This window comes from Aethalodelphis obliquidens, unplaced genomic scaffold, assembly GCF_003676395.1.
Source record: "Aethalodelphis obliquidens isolate GAN/ISIS:26980383/991018 unplaced genomic scaffold, ASM367639v1 scaffold32, whole genome shotgun sequence".
Classification (NCBI taxonomy): domain Eukaryota; kingdom Metazoa; phylum Chordata; class Mammalia; order Artiodactyla; family Delphinidae; genus Aethalodelphis; species Aethalodelphis obliquidens.
In genome coordinates, this window is record NW_020837976.1 from 13,160,506 (window position 1) to 13,185,506 (window position 25,001).

General features: G+C 46.6%; 1 protein-coding gene and 2 long non-coding RNA genes across 7 annotated transcripts in view; 1 reads left to right on the forward strand and 2 right to left on the reverse strand.

Moving 5' to 3' along the window:
- Positions 1-2,445: 2,445 nt before the first annotated feature.
- Positions 2,446-24,520, reverse strand: INO80C (INO80 complex subunit C). 3 transcript variants are annotated; one of them, XR_003437268.1, is made up of 6 exons: positions 24,212-24,477; positions 9,664-9,774; positions 8,597-8,744; positions 7,782-7,849; positions 7,089-7,235; positions 2,728-2,840 (listed from the first exon to the last, which is right to left on the reverse strand). XR_003437268.1 is itself a non-coding variant. In XM_027127743.1 (5 exons), exons 1-5 carry the CDS (start codon positions 24,365-24,367, stop codon positions 2,709-2,711), a joined length of 579 nt encoding a protein of 192 aa, XP_026983544.1. In that variant the 5' UTR covers positions 24,368-24,520; the 3' UTR covers positions 2,446-2,708. The 3 variants fall into 3 exon arrangements, 2 of the variants coding, with proteins under 2 accessions (XP_026983544.1, XP_026983542.1); XM_027127743.1 differs by lacking the exon at positions 7,089-7,235 and having other exon boundaries at positions 2,446-2,840; positions 8,597-8,708; positions 24,212-24,520; XM_027127741.1 differs by lacking the exon at positions 7,089-7,235 and having other exon boundaries at positions 2,491-2,840; positions 24,212-24,469.
- LOC113631355 (uncharacterized) lies at positions 15,911-21,225 on the reverse strand. The gene is made up of 3 exons (XR_003437277.1): positions 20,942-21,225; positions 18,148-18,150; positions 15,911-15,923 (listed from the first exon to the last, which is right to left on the reverse strand). It is a non-coding gene; the product is annotated as an uncharacterized LOC113631355 (long non-coding RNA).
- Positions 24,501-25,001, forward strand: part of LOC113631351 (uncharacterized) — a 78,155-nt gene continuing 77,654 nt past the window's right edge. For all 3 annotated transcript variants that reach the window (XR_003437269.1, XR_003437270.1, XR_003437271.1), the window contains exon 1: positions 24,501-24,751. This is a non-coding gene — a long non-coding RNA (uncharacterized LOC113631351). The remainder of the gene's footprint in view (positions 24,752-25,001) is intronic.

Consider the following 25,001-nt stretch of genomic DNA (forward strand, 5'->3'; position numbering starts at 1 on the left):
AAGAACCCCCTTCCAAACTGCCCATGAGCCTGGGTGTACAGAGCCAGCTGACCTGTGAATTAGAAAACATACCCCCCTGGGCTTCCCCGGTGGCGCAGTGGTTGAGAGTCTGCCTGCTGATGCAGGGGACACGGGTTAGTGCCCCAGTCCAGGAAGATCCCACATGCTGCGGAGAGGCTGGGCCCGTGAGCCATGGCCGCTGAGCCTGCGCGTCCGGAGCCTGTGCTCTGCAACAGGTGAGGCCACAACAGTGAGAGGCCCGTGTACCGCAAAAAAAAAAAAAAGAAAAGAAAACATACCCCATACCCCACGGGAAATATTCTCTTTGTAGTTGCAACAAGGGTCTCAACACTGGCTGCACATCACCATCATCTGGGGAGTTTAAGAAACACTATGCCCGGCAGCACACCCCCGCCCCCTCCCAGCTCAGGCCAGTTGAGTCCGAATCCCTGTGTATTTTGACACCTCCCTCTACACCCATCTGTCTCCCTGCAGAGGTGATGCTGACGTACAGCGGGGCTGAGAACCACTGGACCAGGCATGCACAGCGAGGGCTGTTTCAGCACCAAATTACCTGCCTGTTCAGAACCTGTGGGAGGACTCCTTGGAGCTGCTCACAGCTCGAAGCTTAGCTTGGCTCAGCCTGGATCCCTGTTGCTTGGGGTGAGAGAAGTGACCTGACCTTCAGAACTCAGCTCTCTGGCCAAAATAAGGGCTGGCAAGGAAGGCCTGGCAGGGGAAAAGGAAAGAAGGGAGCCAGGTGTCCAGCACACGTGCTTCCCCTCTGCCTGCGGAAGGCAGTGGTCTCAACCTCCTGTGCGTCACAGGCACGCTGGGATACTTGTCAAATGCAGATGCCTGGGCCCCACTCCCTGCATTGATTAGAAGGTGTAGGGTGTGGCCCAGTAATCTGCATTTTAACAGGTCCCAGGTGACTCTGACGGAGGGCTCTGGTGCGCACCCACCCCCCTCAAACCCTGAGAGGCCTGCAGGGGTCTGTGGGAACCCCCGGTGGCCGTGTGCCAGGCAGGGATCCTTTGTCCTCCTGGCCCTGGCCCAGGGGAGTCTGAAATCAGGACTGAGGTAGCGGCCAGCAAGCAGTGTTAGAAATGATTAGAATTTCCATTTCTAGAAATGGTCAGGATCGTGGGGCATGGTCCAAACGGGGGGTCTTCACAGAAGACAGGTGCACCTGCCCCACGTGTTCTTTGTGTCATAGAAGGTGGAAGCAAGGCAAGAAGGGCCCTTGACTTACTTGCCCCATGGGGGTTTCCTAGGCTGAGTGCAGGCAGGGGACGCAGGAGCAAGAACCCAGGAAGCAGCCTCTGGTCCTGCAGAGAACTTCCGTGTCAGCAGTGGGTTTCAAAGTACGGTTTCTGGGGCCAGCAACATCAGAATCATTTGTTGGAAATGCAGATTCTCAGGCCCCACCCCCAATCTCTGGATCAGACCCTTGGGGGATGGGCCCCCTGTCTGTGTTACAGCGGGGCCTCAGGTGGTTCTGTTAGCGCTGAGGCTTGAGGACCCCGCGCCGCAGGCTCCAGTGCTTCAGTGCTCACGGGCTTAGAGAAGGTCCTCGCTCTCCTGGCCATCACCTCAGTCCCTTTCCGTGGGGGAGGGAGAAGCCACACCACACCCCTCCCACTCTCCCCACCAGCTGGGAAGGGGCTGAATGACACAGGGGCTGCTGCGCCCACCCGGAGGGAAGGAAAAGCCAGGTTCCCGGCAGCTGCCCCCCGCCCAGCAGGCTGCCCCCAGCTGACTCTCGGCTTTGGTTTTCCTTTCTCTGTGCCCAGAGGGGTGCAGGAGGGGCTCTCCCTCAGAAAGCAAAGGCACCTGGGGGCCTAAGCCACCCAAAGCACAGGCAGCTCTGGCTCAGAAGCCCCAGGGTCTGGTCCCACTGTCGCCCCCCAGAGACCTTTGGGAATGAGGCTCAGGGAAGCTTGGAGTACCGTCTCCTTCTCCTGGCCCATGAGCGCCTCCTCTTCTCAGAGGCAGGCCCTGTTCTGAAGCAGACAGCATCCTGTACCAGGGCAGACATCCTGCTTGGAAGGGGTGACGATGGTCGTACCCCACACCTCCAGAAAGGGGCCGGGGCTGCTGGTTTAGTCAGCTCAGGCTGCTGTAAATGCCACAGACCACTCAGTGGCTTAACTAACAGATGTATCTCTCTCGGGGGAAGGGAAGAGAGGCTGATTCAGAGGCCAAGGCCTAGAACGAGGACTGACCCAGTGTGACAGGGTGAGCTCCTCAGTTCTCTCTTCTCCAGCCCCAATTCTGGACCTCTTCCAAGCATTCCGAGCAGGGACAAATTTGAACATGCTCAGAGAGGGAGTCCCCGGGATCAGGAATAATTCAGCCTCATTGTCAGGACTCACTGTCGGGTCTTTAAACATGTTACAAGAGTCCACAGCTTTGAAGCAAAAGTTCGAGGACTTACTTGGGTTAAATTAAAAGCACAATTTTATATTTTCTTGTCAAACAACTTCACTTGGGGCAACAACTGAAGTATAATTTAATTCAACAGGATATATCACACTTGGAGGGAAAACAAAAAAACCTCCTTAAATTAAAGCCAAACATTCTTTCCAAGGCCCAACACTGACATTTCCAGATTGACAGAATGAGTTTGTTTCCATAAAACAAAATCTTGAGTCCAAAGTCTGCCTTTGAAACAGCTTTCCACTTCATGCTCCGTTTCTCCGGGCTCAGGGAACGATGCTCGTGGCCTTCCTCAGGGCCAGGTAGCCCGTGACCACGTCGGACGGCAGCCGCCGAATGTAGGAAAACTCCTCGATGGTGCTGAAGCGCAGCTTGCTCTGGGGGTCAGTGTAGCTGGCCTGGGTGAGAGACAGGCACAGAGAAGGGCAGAAAGTTGTTGTCGGAGTTGAGGTTTCAGATCAAGATAAACATTATTTTTCTGTTTTACTGAAACTGAAAAGTGTCTTCATCACGTCTGACTCTGTCACCAAGAATGCTAAATCGCTCAGTTTGGCAAAGACACATTAGTCTTCCCAGAACTGAGAAAGGCTTCAGGGTATGGACAGGAGGACGGGTGAATAACCACATCAGACACCGGGACGCTTGTGGCTGGTGCCTCAGGGCTACCAGCAACAGGTCCAAACCGAATTCATGCTGATCACCCCTCCCTGATCCCCGCCTTCAGACGCCACCTGCTTCAAACAAATGCTCCGGATCTGTCACCCAAGGCCGGGGCGGGGGGCACCCCGTCCCCACACCACCTACTCCCAGTGCGCTGCTCTCTTGCTCCCCCTCACCGCCCCCAGGTCACTTCCATGGCTCCCTGGGCTACCCTGCAGTGCCGGAATGGCCACCCACCCTCCTCCACTGGAAAGGGCTGCCATCTGACACCTGCAGCCAGGGGCATCTTTACAACCTGCAGCTCCGATCATGTCTTTCCTCATGAAACCTTTCAAGGGCCCAAGTCCGCAGCACAGCTCCTCAGGCCCTGCCTGGGCCCCCTCTTCCGAGCCTCTGCCTCAGCCATGTGTCCCCACCGTCCAGTTCCAACCACCCCGGCTCTAAGCACCTCCCTCCCGTCCTGCCCATCTGCCCTTTCCTTGCCCAGTGACCGCCTGCTCATCCCGAAGTCGCATCATCGGGGACGCTTTATCTGCCCCACAGGCAGTCAGGACCCTATCCTCACGTTCACCTCAGTACCCCTGTCTCCGGTGGAATGCTTACCTCTGTTGCTCTTACGTTTATCATCTGTGGGACTCTGCCTGAAGTCTAGGCTGTGAGTCTCCACGAGGCAAGAACCCTGTGGCTTGCTTATCACTGGATCCTGGCTGTACTGTCTCCTAGTGCGATGCAGAGCACACAGTGGGCCTTCAGCTACCATGAATGAGGGATGAGTGAATGAACAAACCAATGAACGATGGGGAGAGTCACAGAAAAGAGAACTTGTTTCCCACTGATACATCAAAATTCTCTTTTGGTCTGTTCTCCCCACGTGCAGAGTGGAGAAAATATTCACTTACTATCTACCTCAAGGCACATGGCTCCTACAGATTTTGAAACAGAAAACGTGAGGGTGAGTCATTTGGAGCTCCTTTAAAAAATTATAAAAGACGCCATTAACGTCTAGACAGGTAACAGCCAATTACTCAGGTGTGGACTGTCTGCGCCAGTGCTGGTCGTCTCTGCATGGACCCAGACGCGCTGGGATCTAAGGAGGGAGGGAGGCTTGGTGAAGAAGCAACCAGCTGAAGGGAACTTAGTCATGGGTTTCTCATGCTCTGAAAAGTCTTCAGTTCCATCACTGGGGATCTCCCTAAGGTATCTGAGGTCTGTGTGTTAGGAAAATGAGATTATTCCTAAAAAGCTAAGATTGATTAAAGTTCTATCTAAAACAGAACTTTGATCCTTTGGCTTAATCTAGATATTGCCTTTCTGTACCACATTTCCTTTCATGCCACTCATATAAAGGAAGGCTTAACTGGAAAAACAGCAGCAGGTCCCTTCTGAGGGCTCCTGCCCATGAGGCAGTTAGATGTACTATCTGGCAGGGGAGCTGCCCTGCAGTTCCGAGCAGGGGTGCAGGCTTATGCATCTGGCTTTGATTATCTGGCCTCCATGGATGAACCAGCCCTGGCCCGGTTCCATCTCTGTGGCTGCCTCACCCCCACCACCAAACTGTGCCAAGCCCGCCAGCCCAAGTTCAGGCCTCACTGCCAAGAAGGCTGCTGAACAAATAATGCGGAATACAGAGAACTGTTGCACCAACAAAGAGGTCAAACAAAAACTTGCACGGACCAGACCTGACCTAGTATTCTGAACAGAGGGAAGGAGGCTGGGTGACACCTCAGAGATGAACAAGTAAAGAACTGGACTCCTGCGGTCTGCCCTCCTCTGGGCTCCGTCCCACCAGCCTGAATGAAGCAAAGGCCCCCTGCCCAGAGGGCAGGCAGCACACGGCTTTTCACGCCTCCCTTGTTACAGGGGGACAGGCAGTATATGCTGCTCCCCCATCTCACCCAGAGCCTGGTAACAAGGGCTAAACACAGGTGTGACCCTGCATCCCTTCCAGCCAGGCCCCAACACAGGGGAAATGGCCACTGGCTGGAACAGATGGGTCAGTGTAAACATGAGCCCGGCTTTATTTTATTTTTTAATTTTTTTGCGGTACGCGGGCCTCTCAGTTGTGGCCTCTCCCGTCGAGGAGCACAGGCTCCGGACGCACAGGCTCAGCGGCCATGGCTCACGGACCCAGCTGCTCCGCGGCATGTGGGATCCTCCCGGACCGGGGCACGAACCCGTGTCCCCTGCATCGGCAGGCGGACTCTCAACCACTGCACTACCAGGGAAGCCCCCGGCTTTACTTTTTAATTACGTTAAGTTTAATTTATACAAGTAACAGGTGAACATATTCTCCTCTAAAAAAAAGGAAACACTGCAAATAAGACTAAAGTGTCCTTTTACTACCATCTACCATCCAGAAGTCCTTTGTCTTCCCCTGAGGAAAGTGCTGCTTGGTGGGCACCCTTCCAGACCTTGTTTATAAATATACCCTCACACACACATACAAACACACCAGAGAAGTGCCCAGTATTTTTTGTGACTGTGTATTGAGTTTTACTGAAGTGGTACCATGCTACTTATCCTGCTTTGCACCACATCTTGGAAGTTTACCCATGTTGTTACCTATACATCAAACTCACAGAATAGTATGAACCCCCCAGCCCTACCCCACTGGTTGAACTTTATGTTGTTTCCAATATTTTGCTAACACATTTTCTCATAAGCACTTCTGCATGAAGCTCCTTGTACACAATATTCCTCTAGGGAGCTGGCTGGAAGGCAAATTGCTAGGTCGTAGGCCTCTACCTTTTTGTCTCGATAGGTAGTGCCAATCGTTTTCCCGAGAATGTGTACCAGTGTGGCTCCCACCTCAAGACAGCCATGTAGGAGGATGTCCATTGTCTATGTTGGTGACAAGACATATAACCAAATGTCTTCATTTCTTTCCTACCTGATGAGTCTTTTTCCTAATTATCATTGAACATCTGCTCATTGGTCATCTGTATTTCCTCCTTGTAATTGTCTGTTCATATTCTTGTAGCTGATTCTTCTATGGGATTGTCTTTCAATGATTTGGTAGAGTTCTTTGTTTATTCAGAATGTCTTAATTCTTACACACAGTGGGGCAATAGGTTAGTTATGTATAACATGACAAGTCCTTTGCCAATGGCATAAATGGGCCTGGAACAATGCTTCTCAAAATGATTTTCATGCCTCCTAGTGTGTGAAAACCACTCCACTAGCAGATGAGCTGCCTGATAGTGGTGAGGATAAAGCTACATTCTAAGGGGCCACCCTCCAAGTCTGGCCATAAACCATGGCTTCTACAAGCTCAGCACAAAATGGTACAGGGAGAAATTTCCACTTTGGGCCATAACAGAATAACTTGTGCCAGATGAGCCCTCCTTCCATAAACAACTGTTAAAATGGGTCAAATATATGAGGCAACTATTTTCAGGCAGTAGACAAGAGATAGCATAAGACTACAATATTTTTCTCAAATGGAAGTCCCCTCAGGGGACCTTTCGAAAAAGATACATGCCCATGAATGGACGCAGAAAGAAGAACCCAACACAGACACACAGACACAGACACACACACACACACACAGACATCACTTTATAGTGCTTCTGCTCTCCCTGTTTTTTAGGATCATTATATTTAAGGTCTATGTTAACAAGTCTGTAGTACTCTGAAGAGTGTGTGCTCTTTGGAGGAAAAGCTAAAACATATGACTAACTCAGAGAGGAAAACTAACATTATTTTCAAAAATATAATAAAAAATCTTTCCCAATATCATTAATTTAGTGTGCTACAGAAGTTGGAGGCACACATTTTCATAAAAAGGTAAAGCATTTAAATGATGTCTATGAGCTTCAAAAGGTGAGGTGTCTCATTATTTCTACAGTTACGAAAAGAAGCCCATCTTCCAAATTTAATAATAATGACAAAGGATGAAGAAAGCGAGCAGAAAATTCCACACTTCATCCACATTCTGCAAACAAGGAAACGAGGTTCTCTGGGGTCGCTGAGGTTCGGGGACTTACCCAAGTCCCACTTGTCCAACTGCACTGCAGGTTTTCAAACTGTTTTCCCTAGGAGCACCATAGGGGTCCCTGGGGTGGGGAGTGGGGGGAAGGGCAGAGGACCAGATCCACACGGGGTCACAGTGGGCAGGTGGGCTCCAGGGGATTCTGTAAAAGATTTCATTTGGAAAAGGGATTCTGATGCTTAAAAATAAATTTGACAATCACTATCTCTACCACAGTGCCTCTTTAAAGAAGTTTAATTTTTTTTTTTTAAAGTATTGGGTTGGCCAAAAAGTTTGTTCAGGTTTGTCCATAAGATCTTACGGAAAAACCCAAACGAACTTTTTGGCCAACCCAATACAATCATCTCTAAATTGCAGGATTTTGTTTTAAACTTCAGCAATAAAAATGGGAAATTGTTGTTTCTTTCACGTTCTCTCATAATAGTTAACAAGCAGAGGAAGGGAAACTAACACTCAGGTCTCCTGCTTTCGGGAGCAACCCTCGCTCCAGGCTGCCCACATGGGTGCCCCAGGTTGCAGCCACTCTGAAATGACTGAGTGAATGCTTCCGCACAAACCCATTACCTGTTCAGAGTACACGGGCTCCGGCAGGACCAGTGTCAATATCCAACACCTTCTAAATAGACAGTACCGTGAAATCTCCTTCTCAGTTCAATGTTGTAAGACACAGAGATGTAATTATACTCACAAGAAGACCTGAAACATCAGAATACTTCTTAGCTGGTTTAAAGGACGGAGGAGCATCAATACTGAAGTCTGGGGAAAAAAAAAAAAGAAAATAACTAAACTGGCTTTAAAAAGTTCAGACCCTTTCCCTTTTTTTTTTCCTAAAATACTGCTTGATAATATTCCTGAACTTTTTACTTTGCGATTCAGTACTCAGAGAATTCTCTGGGGAAATAATGCAGGATGTCATAGACCAAGTGCAGGCTCCAGATCCTGCTCTGCCCTGTCCCCAGGGACCCTCCCCTCCAGCAGAACCACGGGAAAGCTCATCTGCCCACAAGCTACTTTCACTGTCTCCAGTTACACGGACTGATGTGATGAGATGCCAAACAACCCGCTAATTTGATCTGAGCATCCAGACACCGGAATGTCCACACCCAGGCAACTGACTAGTTCAGTTGTCACCCGTCTGAGTCACCCCCATGAAAGACGTGCAGTGGGGCAAGAGATGGAAGGAAGTTCGAACCTGTACTTTCCATGGAAGTTGAGCAGAACATGTTAACACAGATTTGGAAATACTGCAACATACTACTGCTGCAGATCGAAATGTTAACAGTGACACTAAAAACCACACGTCCATGACAACGCAAACACACAGGTTCAACACAGAATACAGCTATGAGGAAATATACACACAATCTCCCTATGTGGATGCCACTGTAAAATTCCCAAGCTAAAAATTGTTTCTACATGAATGCAAACACAATAATGTGGGTTTGTTATAAGAAAGTTCCTAGTCTGACATTATAAACACATCGGAGGTTCTAGTCAGCTCACAGTTAGGATCATTCAGTTGCCATGGCAGTGCCCTTTCAGAAGCCAGAATCTGTTTCAGGTTCTTCCAGGTTCTATTCTTCTTGCCAGCCGCTGCGCCACCGTGGCCAGAGTGCTCGAGGCGAAAACACGGATTGGAAGAAACAGAAATCAGGGGAGATGATCACTTCAGTATCTGACATTTATGCATATTCATAACTGTAATAAACCCCTCATTCAATCAGCAGTCAGTGTACCCTAAGGCTTTTTAAAAAAGTATTACACCGTACACTTTAATCTTACTTATAAAAAAACACAGCTTTTGGATTGTCAAAACATATGAGTTAGTTGGTGACGGAGTAGAAACAAAAGGTTATTTTTTTATATGCACATAGAAAATCACATCCTTTATTGGGTCTTACTTTATGGAGTTCACTCATGAATTTCCCACTACTTTAAATTTACTACAGGGTTAGATTTAAACTCATGACCACATCTCCAAACTCCTTTCTGAGGGCCAGTCTCCACCTTGTAAATTACTGGTGCTCCAGGAAAACCCAAGGAAGCCTCAGTCATGGCACAGCAAGCCTTCTGGAATTTTTTTTTTCTTTGTTGTCTTATGACGATGACAAAATAAAATGGAAGGAATACAAAAATCTGTTACAACTGTTAACGCTGTATTTTCAAAGCTAATTAATGAAAAATAAACTTCAATGGTATAATCTGAATCATGTAATTTATCCTACCCCTCAAGCACTCCTCTTTTAGTTAATTATTTCAAGCCTCATCTAAATCTTATGAAGAAGGAAGGTGAGCAATCATCGTGGAAGTGACCCACTCTCAAGATGGTATCCTTTAATGAGTTCCACAAAGGACACCAAAATCCTGGGGAACTGGCACACTGGGAGGTCAACAGGAAGGGCCTTCTTCTCCTGCCCCTACCGCTCCTACAACAGCCCACAGTGGAGGAGGCGGTGACTTGGGCTGATGGAGACGGGGCACCAGTGCTGCCTGGGCTGCAGGCCCAGCAAGATCAGGGGCCGAGGTACAGTTGTTTGGGTTTTCATTTCTAAAACACCTTAGATGCTTACCACAAAGTTGGGATCCTTAAACGGCAAAGGTTTGGCCGCTTTTTCAAGAGGTCCTGTGCTAAAATCGGAGGGCACCATTTTATTCTCACTCACGCCTTCCATGCTGGTACCCTTAAAACATAATAAGAACAGTACGAGGTCAGCGTCCTTTAGCTGAGCTTCCTAACTCAGCTCTCAACAAGACGTAAGATGACAGCACCGGACACGCGAGGGGAGACGGTGCGCCCAGAGCCCCAGCGGGCGGCCTGCACCGGGGGAGAGCCTGGAAGCAGCACCCGCTGTGCAGAAGCCACAGCAGAGGCAGCCAGGACCCCAGCCGCCAGGCTTCCTGGCTCCCCTGAGTGCCAAGCACAGGTGTCTCACTACTACAAGATGGGTGCTATTATCCCCAGTTTACACAGAAGAAGACTGAGGCTCAGGTATACGGGTTCAAGGCCACACAGGGATTACCTCTGGATTCAAACCCAGGTGGAGGCAATTCCAAAAGGCCCCACCATCTCCGTGACACCACATGGCCCCTACTCCTGCCCATCTTGTCAAATTGTGTCTTGAAACATTAAGACAAAAAAGGTCCAGCCCCTTTAAGGGTCTCATTGGCTGGAGAACCCAGGATGGAGCTGGTACGCGTAAGGGCACAACAGGTTGTGGGCATTCTGAGCACGGAGAATAAAGGGAGAGCAGGCTGGGGGCCACGGTCACCTGGCTGCGGCAGAGAGCGCCCTGACAAGCAGGCTAATGCACTTTAAAACAAAAAACCTTTGAAGCCAAGAATCAGGAAGAAAATACAAGCCAAAGGAAGACATCACTTCTGATTTGTAATGCTACTTCCAATCTTCCCAGACCGCAATAGACTGTTTTATAATTGATATATAATTTATATACAGTGAAATGTGCAGATCTTAAGTGTACGTTTCATGAGTTTTGCCAAATGCTTCCACTTGTGTAATCCAGGTCCCTAACGAGGCAGAATATTTCCATCATCTCAGAAAGTGCCCTCATGCCCCTTCCTAGTCAATACCTTCCAACGTCAGGCAGCCACTGTTCTATTTCCACCACGTTACTTTGGCCTGTTCTAGAAATTTATATGAGTGGAATCCGACAGCATGTACTGTTTGCTGTGTTTGGCTTCTTTAGCTCAGCATAAAGCTTCTGAGGTTTGTCCATGTCACTGCATAGATTGGTAGATTGTCTCACAGAATTTGTATACCATTCAGCAGAGCGGTATTCCGCTGTATGGATGTACCACAATGTGTCTGTCCATTTTCTTGTTGATGAAATGTGGGTCATTTTCAGTCTTCAGCTATTATAAACAAAGCTGCTGTGAACATTCTGTACAAGTCTTTATGTGGACATGTGTCTTTACTTCTCCTGGGTAAATACCTACTAGTGGAAAGGGTTATAGGGTGAATAAACTTTATGAGAAACTGACAGATCATTTCCCTAAACGGCTGCACTCTTTGACACTCCCAGCAGGAGTGTATGAGAGTTCTGGGGGGTGGGGGAGACAGGGACCACCCACCCTGCTGCAATAGTTCCCCAAACAGTTTCTTCTCACACACCTTCCGAGACTCCTCTCCAGGGTCTCTCCTGTGGGTCTGTGCTCCCTCTCCTCTGCCCACAACCCTTCTTCTATCTGGACTGCCCCTCACCTTATCCTCCCCCTATTCACGGTCTTTCCTAACTTTTCTCCCCTCCAAGGCCTAGCTCTCTAAGAACTAAGACGCCTCCAATTTCGCAACCTTTTCCCACCATCTATAGCTACAGTTCCCTCTCTCTTTCTTTTCCTATCCTCCCCTCCCTCCCCAGTCCTTCGCCTTTATCTGGCCCTTCCTCAGCTCTGGGGTTCAGGGGAGGGCCTCAGAAGCACACATCTTGCCCTCTCCGTTTTCTACAGCACACTCAGCGACACACTTCTAAATGTAAACTTGACGTAACTCCCCTATTTACAGCTCATCAGTGCTTCCCACTGCCCTGGGAATTAGGCACAAGTCTGGCCCCCTGGCCTCCTCTCCAGCCTCCCCTCTGGCACCCCTCCCTCCTGTATTTTGTATTTTCTGGTCCAGAATCCATGGAGTCATTTTCTGTAAGCATAAAGAGTTTCCTTTTTTTTCCATTTTTATTTATGCTCCACTAAAATTTCCATTGGGATTAGTCCATGCCAGTTTTACTTTTGCAACAAAGATTAGATTTAGCATTTTGTACATAACCAACTTTTTATTGCCCTTGGGATTTTTCCTTCATGGTCATAGTATTTCTGCACATACATGTGTCCTGAGAGACCCAATCTGATGAGGAAGATTTGATTTTTCCCATCACATTTAATCAGTAACCAACGTTAGCTTGAGTAGTTCTGGCCAGTTGTCAATGTTATTTAGTGTTGACTATTTGTAAGAGTAATATCATAAATTGGATACATGACTGATAGTTAGTATTTAAGTCTTGGTTAGTCACTGAAATAACAACAGCTTTGTGAAACAGGCAGGGAACAACAGACCAGAAGAAGGAGAGACAAAGGAGAGAGGTGAGCAGATGAGGGAAGGGACAGATTCCAAGGGTGAGAAGGCACAGGGGGTCAGAACAACCTGCTTCACCATCTGGCCCAGGCTTCCGTGCCCTGCATCTAACCCAGTGCCTGGCACAGAGTAAGCCCCAAATAATCACTGACTGATTAACTGACTGGAGTTAAGGAATAAGACAACGCAGCGTCACTCCATGCCAGCATCAGTATTTGAGATGTGTATGCTCCGGAGTTCACTGTAAGGAATCGTCTCTGGATGGGATGCAGTGGCCAAACCCAAAGAAACACAGGAAGGATAATTCAGAAACGACTGGGCTTCGTTACCTATAGGGCACAAGGGAACAGGGTGGGAGGAAGGGGAGATGGGAAAGGATGAGAGAGGAGTAAACTTCTCCAAGTATAGTTATTTGTAAAGTTTTGACCTTTTGAACCATGTTAAAGTTTCACATACAAACAAATAAATAAATAAAACCAACCAGCAAGGATCGGGCAGCAGATAGAGAAAATGGAATACAAACAAAAACCAATTTAACTGAGGTTTGAATGAATAACTCAACCACACTGAAGGGGAGGAAGGGAGAAATAACGTTAGTGATGTGAACATAGTATTCTTACCATATAACCTAAGGTTAGAGGCAAAAAGAACCAGGAACAATTGGTAGGTTTGTTTCTCACAAGGGTACCGGTTAATAATTCTGAAACTACACATCTTCTAAGATGAGGCAAATAAGGAATGAGGGGCGGCTATAATGAACCTTGTGCTATTGGATGGAAATCACAGGTTAGCAATAGGAATTCATGGTTTCTAACATATATACAGACAGATAAACACAGAAATGGATACAGAGGCATTAAGTGATCCAGGCTCAGTGTTTCCTGAAACTCATATCCAATGGCACTGGAAAGTCCAGATATCACCTACTGTTATGAAAACATAAAAAAACAATAACAGAAGACTGGGAACTTCAGAAAGAAAAGGGGAACAATGGAATGAGTGAAAAAAACTGGGGTACATATAATAGACTATCATTAGCCTCATGAGTTTCTTAAATTCTATATGATGTCAAAGCATGGGGGGTGCTTACACACACACACACACACACACACACACCCCTACATTTCCTAGCTCTTCCATGGAGATGGCTGGGAACAATAAACAATAGGGACACCAGGTATAGATCCTGGTTTCTAAATATTGTTCTCCAAGAACTAGTAATCTTTGAAGAAATGGCTGATTCCAGGGCTGGGGCAGGGAAGTACAAGATGAGCCTTGTGGCGCCAGAAAGTAAGAAAACGCTTGTATCAGTTTGCTAGAGCTGCCTAACAAAATACCACAGACTGGGTGGTTTAAATAACAGAAACTTATTTTCTTACAGTTCTGGAGACTAGAAGTTCAAGATCAAGGTGTCAGCAGGGTTGGGTTTTCCTGAGACCTGTCTCTCTCTCTCTTTTTTTAAAATTGTTTTTTAAAATTTTATTTTATTGAAGTATAGTTGATTTACAATGTTGTATTAATTTCTGCAGTACAGCAAAGTGACTCAATTATACATATATATACATTCTTTTTCATATTCTTTTCCACTACAGTTTATCACAGGATATTGAGTATAGTTCTCTGTGCTATACAGTAGGACCTTGTTGTTTATCCATTCTATATATAATAGTTTGCACCTGCTAACCCCAAACTCCCAACCCATCCTCCCCCCACCCCATCCCCTGGCAACCACAAGTCTGTTCTCTATGAGATCTATCTCTTTGGCTTGTGGATGGCCATCTTCTCACTGTGTCCTCACATGGTCTTTTCTCTGTATACACGGCCTCCCCACCCCATCCCTTTCCCTCTTCTTATAAGGACACCAGTCATACTGAATTAGGGCTCCACCCTTATGACCTCATTTAACCTTAATTACCTCCTTAACGGCATTATTTCTAAATACAGTAACATTCTGAGGCATACTGGGGGTTAGGACTTTAACATATGAACCTTGAAGGGACACAGTTCAAGTCCATTACAGCACTCGAAAAGTGATGGGCGTAAATTAAAGGACATAGGAGTCAGTTTGAAGAGGTTCCCACTGGCCAAATCTGGACAATTTGCTCAACATCATGAGTCAGTAGGGAAATAGAAATCAAAACCACAATGAGATATCACTTCACACACACTAGGATGGCTACACTCAAGGACATAATAATGTGTTGGTGAGGATGTGGAGAAACTAGAACCCTCATACATTGCTTGTGAGAATGTAAAAGGGTGCAATCGCTTTGAAAAACAGTCTCCTGGCACTATTTACAATAGCCAGGGCATGGAAGCAACCTAAGTGTCCATCGAGAGATGAATGGATAAAGAAGATGTGGCACATATATACAATGGAATATTACTCAGCCATAAAAAGAAACAAAATTGAGTTATTTGTAGTGAGGTGGATGGACCTAGAGTCTGTCATACAGAGTGAAGTAAGTCAGAAAGAGAAAAACAGAAACTGTGTGCTAACACATATATATGGAATCTAAAAAAAATTGGTTCTGACGAAACTAGGGGCAGGACAGAAATAAAGACACAGACGTGGAGAATGGACTTGAGGACACGGGGTGGGGGGGCAGGCGGGTAGAGGGTAAGCTGGGATGAAGTGAGAGAGTGGCATGGACATATATACACTACCAAACGTAAAATAGATAGCTAGTGGGAAGCAGCTGCATAGCACAGGGAGATCAGCTTGGTGCTTTGTGACCACCTAGAGGGGGTGGGATAGGGAAGGTGGGAGGGAGACGCAAGAGGGAGGGAATATGGGGATATATGTATACATATAGCTGATTCACTTTGTTATAAAGCAGAAACTAACACAACATTGTAGAGCAATTATACTCCAATAAAGATGTAATAAAAAAAACAACAGTCTACTGGGTCCTCAAAATGTTAAACATAGAATTATCATATGACCCCCAAATTCAACTCCTAGGTATATACCCAAGAGAACTGAAAACATATGTCTATGCAAAAATCCATATATAAATAGTCATAGAAGCGTTATTCATAATAGCTCAAAAGCATAAACAACCTAAATGTCCATCAACTAATGAATGCATAAACAGTGGCTTATCCATACAATGGAGTATTATTCAACTGTAAGAAGGAATGAAGTACTGACACATGCTACAACGTGGATAAACCTTGACTATATTATGCTAACTGAAAGAGCCAGACACAAAAAGCCACATATTGTATGATTCCACTTATCTGAGGTACCTAAAGTAGTCAAATTCATAGAGGTAGGAAGTAGATGAGGGGTTTATCAGGAGCTGGCAGGACAGGGGAATGGGGAGTGACGGGTAATGGGGAGGGGGTTGCTTTGGGCGGTCATGGAAATATTCGACAATAAGATAGTAGTGATGGTAGCACAACTCAGTAAATTTATTATAAACCACTGAACTGTACATTCTAAAGGCGTGAATTTTACGGTATACAAATTATATCTCAATAAAGCTGTTACAAATAAACAAACAAATAAATGTATGAAAGACTGAATGAAGAAGGCTAGTAATGGATTGTGACCCAGAGAACAAAATGAGAATGGACGAATACAAACACTGATTGTAAGAATGCAAAGGAAATGGGAGAGAAGAGAAAGCTCTTGCTCACAGCAGGATTCTAATAACTGTAGAAGGAAAGAAGGAATTAGAAAATCACCGTTTGGCAACCACCACTATAATAACTGTTGCAGGCAGGAACCATCAACAGACACTAAAAGTGGTTGGCAAAAGCGTGAAGAGAAACAGGATATACACAGTCTCAAGACACTGATACTTTAATACAAACAGGAACACAATAACCTCATAGTGGAGAAAACTGGCAGACACTAACTTACTAAGTGCTCACAGACACATCACCCGCAACGGGATGGATCGACATCAAGTTCCACGACATGAAGCGCGGAGAAGGGAACAGCATCCTTCTCTGCTCCTGCCAAAATGTATCACCCAAATCTAATCACAAGGAAATATCAGACAAGCCCAAACTGAGGAAGAGTCTATGAAACAATGAGCGGTGCTCTTCAGAAGTGTCATGGTCATGAAAGATAAAGACTGTTCCACATGACAGGAGGCTAAAAAGACATGACAACCAAGTGCAAAGTGTGAGCCTAGGCTGGATCCTGGACCAGACAAAGGACGAGAATAAGGTCTGTATATGAGGTCGCTTCAACGTTCATTCCCTAAATTTGACCACTGTACTGCTGTTATATATGTAAGAGAATGCCTTTGGTTTTAGGAAATTCACACTAAAATATTTAGAGGATTAAAAAAATACAGTGGCCATGTGAGACCCTCCCCTGCACACAGCCAGCTGCCAACCTAACAGCGAATGAGCCACGGGCCCTGGGGAGGAAGCAATGGCTGGCATGCAGATGGAGAAGAGTGACAGGGACCTGCTCCGTCAAGAGGTGGTGGCGGGCTTCCCTGGTGGCGCAGTGGTTGAGAGTCCGCCTGCCGATGCAGGGGACACAGGTTCGTGCCCTGGTCCAGGAAGATCCCACGTGCCGCGGAGCGGCTGGGCCCGTGAGCCATGGCCGCTGAGCCTGCGCGTCCGGAGCCTGTGCTCGTCAACGGGAGAGGCCACAGCAGTGAGAGGCCTGCGTACCGCAAAAAAATAAAAAAAAAAAAAAGAGGTGGTGGCACCTGCCAGTGTCAGAAGAAGGATAGGGGTTATTTTCCCCAGGAATCCGACAATTCACAAGGGCACAGCAAGACACCGGCGAGGAGCAGTCCGGTGGGTGGGGGCTGCCAGGAGGCTGGGCCTCCAGGGCAGCCTAAGTTAAGGGAGAGAGGGGAAAACAACCCTGCTAACTATGCAGTGAGCATCACGTCAGAGCAGAAAAGCCAAGCCAGCCAGGGCCAACTCAAGAAAAACAGGTGGAATGTGAAAGAGGTTTCCCGGGGCCAGATCCACTGTAAGTTTCAACTTCATTTGAGCTTTTCATAAAGAAAATGACTGCTTACATAATGTTGTTTCCATCTGGGAGAAAATAAACAAACAGAAGTGTGCAGAAGCGATACTAGAGGGAAAAGAAGAACCAGGCCCCAAGGCCTCCTATGGTGATTCCAGAACTACCCATGGAACACGCCTGGGTTGCAGGCCACCGTCCTCAGCAGGGACGTCGGCTTTTTCTCGTGGGCCAGAACAGCCTGCGTTCCTCCCTCTCTCCGTCTGCTTCTTCCCTGACTCCTAGTGGGGGCTCAAAGGCGCCGGGTGCACAGTGAAATGCCAGGAGGGAACAAGGGCATCCTTTGAGGTCAGCTGTTTGCTCCCAGGTCCCGGGAGACCCAGGAGGATGCAACAGGAACACCTCGCTGGACTTGGGCAGGGGTGCGGCCCCAGAGGCAGCGGAGGAAAGCAGGTGCCTTGCAGCCCACATGGGTTGGCAGGTCTGGGCGCCCGCCCCCGGGAGAGGACATGCCAAAGGACAGAGGACGGGAGGCAATGGGAAGAGAGGGTCGGGAGTCCGCATCAGCCGCTCCAGCAGCAAGAAGCGGGTGAGGGTGATGCGCTCAAGCGCTGACTTCCACAACCGAACCCTCCTGTTCGTCTGGTCACCCCATCCTTATCTCCTCCCTCATCAGCAGGCCAAACCCCCGCTGAGGAGTCACGCTGAGGATGGGACAGGAAAGGATGCCATCCTGACACCAGCTAGGCCACGTCAACCTGGGGCCACTTGCTCCCTCTGCAACAGCGAAGGCTTGCTTCCCTCTCTGACCAGATGCAAAAGAACACCCGACTCCGGGCCCTGAGCGGGGTTTTCTGCTTTTCTTTCCTCTTTGAACCCACCCTCCATGGTACTGCGCCCTCGTTCTTCCCCTCCCCTGGGCTTCAGCCATGCTGGACGCCCGGGTCTGTTAGTGAGGGGATGAGAGGGAGAGACGTACTGTCAAGGGGAGGTTCAAGTCTGTGAGGCTGGGCTGCAGTGAAGTACAATCTGAAATGATGTATAGTTTCCATGTTACTAAACCATTATTCACACTAAGAGACTTTAGGAGCTGAACTGTCCCGCCCCAAGACACAAAAGCCCTGAGATCAGAGGAAAGGAATGAGGCCTGGCCCTAAGGGCTGTCCCCTCTTTGCAGCACGAAAAGAACTGATTAAGCCCCAAGGAAGAGGAACCCGGCCCGCCATCAAAGGACTGCTCCAGAGTCAGCAAGGCCTCAGCTCGCCCGACCAGGCCCAAATGCACCACTTCGTGTCTCCTTGGCAGCCTGCAGGGCCCTGACTCAGACTGAAAGGGGGCCTTCTGTCTGTGGTTACACAGAAGGGAGACAAATGTCCTCTGTCTTATCATTCATGAATCCAATGCCCCGTTACATCTATCTAATAGTAGTCTAGATTCAAATACCTGACCCTAGTCTAAAACTGCAGGGTTACTGTAGGGTTACTTGAAACACCAAAAAAGTGAGATGCAACCTAACATTCGATCAAGTCAATTAAAAGCACTTAATTCCTTGAGAAGACTATCAACATAGAGAAAGGGTCAAGAAACAGTGCTAAGTGGGACTTCCCTGGCGGTCCAGTGGTTAAGACTCTGCACTTCCAGGGTAGGGGGCACAGGTTCGATCCCTGGTCGTGGAACTAAGATCCCACATCCCATATGTTGTGTGGTGCAACCAGAAACAAACAAACAAAAAGAAAACAGTGCTAAGTGAAAAGCAGGGCATGCAATGTTATACACCAAATACAGCTTCTGGAAAACTATATCAACACGTAGAAAACACAAATTATAATAATTGTGGGGGAAGAAGACTGGCTGACGTTTTGTGTCCACTTTAAAAATAGAAAAAAGAAAACTAACATTATCATGATTTTTTTAAAAGGTGGGGTAGAATGATTATTTTTTAGATGAATACATCAAATCAGTCCAGTGTTCTCTGGATGCCTCCAATTACAGAAGATTGTACCATCACCTGCACTCTGCACTAACCTTCTAAAGAAGCAACTGCTGCCTCTCAACTTATTTAGATGCTTTGCTAACTGCTTCACCATCACAAATCAGCCTGTTAGGTAACACTCAGTCTATAGGTCAATTAGGTTTCTCTGTAGATTTTATTAACGTGAATAGGCACTTGCAAAGTCTAAAATGCCCTGTATTGAGCTAATAAAATTCCCCCACAAAGCTTTTCTCTGCACCTTGGATTTGGTTACATTAGAGATCCAATTACATCTTCTAAGGTAGAGACTGGTAAGAGTGATATTAAGAGAGGCAGTCAAGAGAAAAAAACGTGGACTCTGGACGGTCTGTCTGGGTCCCAATACTGACCCTACGAACCTGTTAGCTGTGTGACCATGGAAAAGTTACTTAACTTCTCTATGCTCCTGTCTTTTTACCTGCAGAATAACAATTCACAGAGAATTAAATGAGATAGTACTTAGAAGGTGCCTAGAACAACATTTGGTACACACTAAATGCCCACTAAATATTATTATTATTTATCATGACTTCTTTCACTTTAGCACAGCACAGTGTATCTGTTCTCCAACCCAAGTTAACACTAATCATTTTCAAAATATCGTGACCAGAAAGGATGGGAGATGGCACTTTCCAGATTACGATGTAATTAATCAATAACTATATTACTTATACTGAAAATATAAATCCAAACACAGAATTGTAATTCTGTGACAATGTGTACAACTTAGCAAGCATAGACACCAATAATTTCTGTTGAACTAAAGATTCATCTTGATGGAATAATAAAACAATATTGTTTTAGTCCTATTAAACTATTTAATACCATTTTCTAGGGCTGACATAAAGGAGACGTCTATAAATGCTTTGCTCAGAATACTTTTAGATCAAAAATATTCCCTTCAACCCCTGAGGACTTCCAAGCAGAAAGCCCTCTAAATTTCATCTAGTCACTCAATTTTACTTTAGAAATAGCATGCACATTCTGGAAAGTAAAACCCACCTTAAGAATCCATCGAGTTATTTTCACCAATTTCAAAAAGCACTCTAATGTCTATGTAAATGTCCTTTATAAATTTTTAAACCCCATGAAAGTTTTACAGACACTGCTTTTTTGTAAGACACAAAATAGCGGAAACTACTGAAATTTCGATACTGAAAGATCTCTAAAGTCCCTTTTAACTCAAGAACTACAATCATTTATATTAAAAAACCCACTCATTTCTCACTGATGAAACCTTGAGCAAACTCATACATGTACACGGCGCCGACTCTGGAAGGCCTTCCCCATCCAAACCCACCACCCCTCAAAGGCCACCTCTAGTCCCGCTTCTCCCTCCCCACCTCTCCTTCTCTGATGAACATCACCTATGCTGAATCCTCATCTTCCTGTGTCCCACCACTAAGGCACCAATACCAGAGAAGACCTATAATTGGCTTTGGGACATGGTTAGAAATGACCAGATTTTCCTAACTGTTTCAGATATGTGATGGGTAGAATTCAGAGATGGCCCTTAAGATTCCCGGCCTCTGGTGTACACACAGCTTCTCCCCATTTTTAAGCAAATGCACCACTAACGTACGTACCACTGTGAAGGGATCTGAGATATATTTAAGGGATTTGCAATATATATCTTATATTTGACATATAATTAAGGTCTCAAGTCAGCTGATCTTAAACAAGAGACTATCCTGGTGGGCCTGCCCTAATCACACAAGCTCTCTAAAGAGTCAGAGACAAGAGAAGTCAGAGACATTTGAGGTGTGAGAGAGATTAGACACAAAAGAGATTCTCCACAGCTGGCTTCACAGATAAAGAAGATGTGGTACATATATACAATGGAATATTACTCAGCCATAAAAAGGAACGAGATTGGGTCATTTTGTAGCGACGTGGATGGACCCAGAGTCTGTCATACAGAGTGAAGTAAGTCAGAAAGAGAAAAACAAATATCGTATATTAAGGCATATATGTGGAATCTAGAAAAAGGGTACAGAGGAGCCTATTTGTGGGGCAGGAATAGAGATGCAGACGTAGAAAATGGAAGTGTGGACACAGGGTGGGGGGAAGTGGGGTGGGATGAGTTGGGAGATTGGGATTGACATATATACACTACCATGTGTAAAACAGATAGCTAGTGGGAACCTACTGTATAGCTCAGGGAGCTCAGCCGGGTGCTCTGTGGTGACCTAGATGGGTGGGAAGGGGAGAGGGTGGGAGGGAGGTCCAAGAGGGAGGGGATATAGGTATACATATAGCTGATTCACTTTGTTGTACAGCAGAAACTAACACAACATTCTAAAGCAACTAGACCCCAATAATAATGAATAAATAAATAAAGATGGAGGAGGCCATGTGGCTAGGAATGTGGACAGTGACAAATCGACAGCAAGGAGACAGGGACCTCAGCCCTACCACTGCAAAGAACTGAATTCTGCCAACAACCTGAGTGAGCCTCAAAAAAAGATTTTCCCCCAGAGCATCCAGGCAACAAACTAGCCCAGCCAACTCTTTGATTTCAGCTTGGTGACACCCTGAGCAGGGAACCAAACCACTCCTGTTGTGCCAGGACTTCTGACCTACAGAACCAGGAACTCATAGGTGTTACTTAAGCTACCAAATTTGTGGTCATTTGTTACGACAGCAATAGAAAACTAATAAAATATGTGTAGGTCATTCTCTCCTGGAAGGATTTTGGGATGGCAGGGACAAGCTATAATCCCTTGAAATGTCTTAAGCATACTGCTGGAGACATAACAGAAATAAATTCTTGCCGACTGAGCTCAATTGAAATGGGACAGAAAGGCTGAGGAGGGAACACAGATAAGGGTCAATTCAGGAAGATTCCAGACAGCCCTCAGGGCAGCATTGCGCAAATGCCTGCATTTGCTGTGGACAAGGGAACTAGGATGGAATGCTATGTTAGAGCAGGAAAAAAAAAAAACAGCTAAGACTCCTTTCTGGAGATAGAGGTCAAGTTTTTTTCCTTCTTCATGAGATGCTGAGGGTGGGAGTCAGGTAACTGTATACCTCATTAGTTAAATGCCAGCTGGGAAGAGGAGAACAAAGAAAAGAATTCACCTTTCCAGGGAATGCCCTTCTCTTTCTAGCCTGAGGACTCGCTGAGGCTGATGAGATGGAGAAGACCCACAGGGAGTACCTAGGCAGCCCGTCCCCTCACTGAGAGCTCTAAGGCCACCAGAGTTGTGATTTCCACCAAGCTGGGTTACTGGGAATTCCCAGCATCTTGAAGGCATTCGTCCACTCTCTGAAGCCTGCTGTGGAGGAGCTGATGATCAATGCTACCTTTAGGGTCAAAACAATCATTCCTCCCAATATGTACTGACTACATTCCTTGGTCTCAGCACAGCTGGATATCAACATGCACCGTGCACATACTGGGAGAAAGTACTCGCAATGCATATATCTGGCAAAGGACCCCAACCAATAATATATAAAGAACTCCCATACATTAACAATTAAAAAAAACAACAACACAATGAGAAAAAAATCAGGCACCTCACAGAAGGTATCGGAATGGTCAAAAGCAAATTAAATAGTGATGACATCATTAGTAATCTGAGACACAAAAATTCAGACAAAGAAATACCATGACACAACCATCAGAATGGCTAAAATTAAAGACTCGATGCCAAGTATTGTTGAGGATGTAGAGCAACTGGAACTCTCATACTCTGCTGCTGAGAATGCACAATAGTGCAACTACCTTGGGAAATACTGTTTAACAGTTTCTAAGTTCAATGTGTGTCTACCTCATGATCCAGCAATTCCACCACTATCCGTTGACCCAAGAGAAATGAAAGCATGTATCTACCCAGATTTTTAGGAATGTTCAGAACAGCTTACGCATAAGAGCAAAAACTGTAAACAACTCAAATGTCCATCAGTTGTGGTATATTTACACAATATACTCTACGTACTGATACAGGTAATAACATGAATGAATGAATAACTCTCACAAACATTTTTTTCACAGAGAAATCCAAACAGACACAAGAGAATATGCTTTGTATGATTTCATTTATATTCTGCTCAAAAACGCAAAGTCAATCTATGGTGAGAGATGTCAGAGTACTGGTTACCTCTGGCAGGGAGGGAAGAGAGTACTAACCGGAAAGGGTCACCAGGGAATATTCTGGGGCCCTTGGAAATGCTCTCTATCTTAATCTGGATGGTGGCCACATCGGTGGATACATATGTAAAGTCATTGATCAGTATTCTTAAGATTTGGGCATTGTACTGTATGCAAACCATACATCAATAAAGTATTTTAAAAGGAAAAAATGCACTACCAATTATCGACGGAGGAAGCCATAGACAGTTAATATCTCTAGAATGTCGTTCTGGGTTTAGGATGCCACGCCATGTGTTGGAGAGCACAAAATAACACACTCCATCTTTGCTTTCTCATTGCTTTAAATAAAATGAAGCAATTGCAGAGCCCCGATCTCCCAGATGCTGTGAAGTCTGTGCCAGGCGCTGTGCTCAGAGCTTAGGACCATGATCTCATTGAATCCTCATAACAACCGCATGAGATAAGACCAAATCCACTTTGGGACAGGGAAACTAGGGTCAAAAAAGCACTTTTCTGAGGATGAGGGAAATCATCTGTATCAATACATCTTTGTGTTCCTCCACACCGTTCATTAGGGCGCTCTGCACCTCACAGGCACTCGGTAAATGTCTGCAGAATGGACGAAGGTGAGACAGGAGAACTTCTGGTTGACTGAAACTCACATAAAGAAAAGTCCCGAGCCTCGCTCTAATCGCGACCCCGACGGGAAGGGGCGTCCCTACTAGTAAGGCAATAACAACCTCCCCACCTCCCCAGTTCTCCTCATGGACAATGCAACGCGGGTCATTCTTTAACCAAACTCCACGTATGCAAACTAAGGGGAAAAAATGTTTCATTTGCACCAGACACCTGCGTTTACCCAAGAGGTACGACTGCAGGGCCCCGCCCACGCGAGGCGCCCCGCCTCCCACTGCCCCGCCCCGCAGCCCGGCGCACGCGCTCTCCGCCCCGGCAACGCGCAGACTAGGGGAGTGACGGCGTACCTGCGCAAAGCCAGAGGCGGACACTTTTTTCTTCTTACTGGCGGTATAGCCCCCGGCGCTGCTGCCGTTGTGGAAAGGACTGGCCGGCCTCTTCTTGCTGTTCCGGGCTATCCCCGGAGTGGAAGTGGTGGCCACAATTGGAATTTGAGCCGCCATTCCTACCCCGAGTCTTCCTCCTACCCCCTCCCCACTTGGTCCCAGTGCAGGCCCTGGAACTTCCGGCCCGCCGTTACTTCCGTCTTAATGCTTTTGAAAACCCGGCCTGGACTCCGAAAGCTTTCGTTGACTTCTCTCGGCCAAATGTAAAAGGCGGAGCTCGGAGCTGTCTCTTCCTTCCGGGCGGGAGGGTGTCTGGCGGGCGGAGTGCTGCTGTTCACGAGCTCGGACCCGGGCACGTGCTTGGACGTCCCCAGGGATTGAGGATTAGAACATCCCGTGATCTTTTTAAAACAACTGGATTTTTAAAAAGTTAATCACCACGTTGTCTCTTCTCACGTTAAGTCAGAAGATTGATCGCTTTTGATGTCTCTAAGTGTAAAGGTAAGGTCATTCTCTGTGGACTAGACAGACCGCCAGATTGCCAGCATTCCCCTTAGTCGCGGCCTTGTCGCGCACAAGTTTGTGTACCCTGGTGCCCAGATGGATTTGAACGGTAGAGTGGTTCTTAACCTTGAAGGGGTCACGGACCCCTTTGAGCATCTCAGCTCGCCTTTCTGCCCCCCCCCACCAAATTATACAGGCACAGACAAAATCTTACATACAGATTTCAGCAGTTCACAAATCTGCTAAA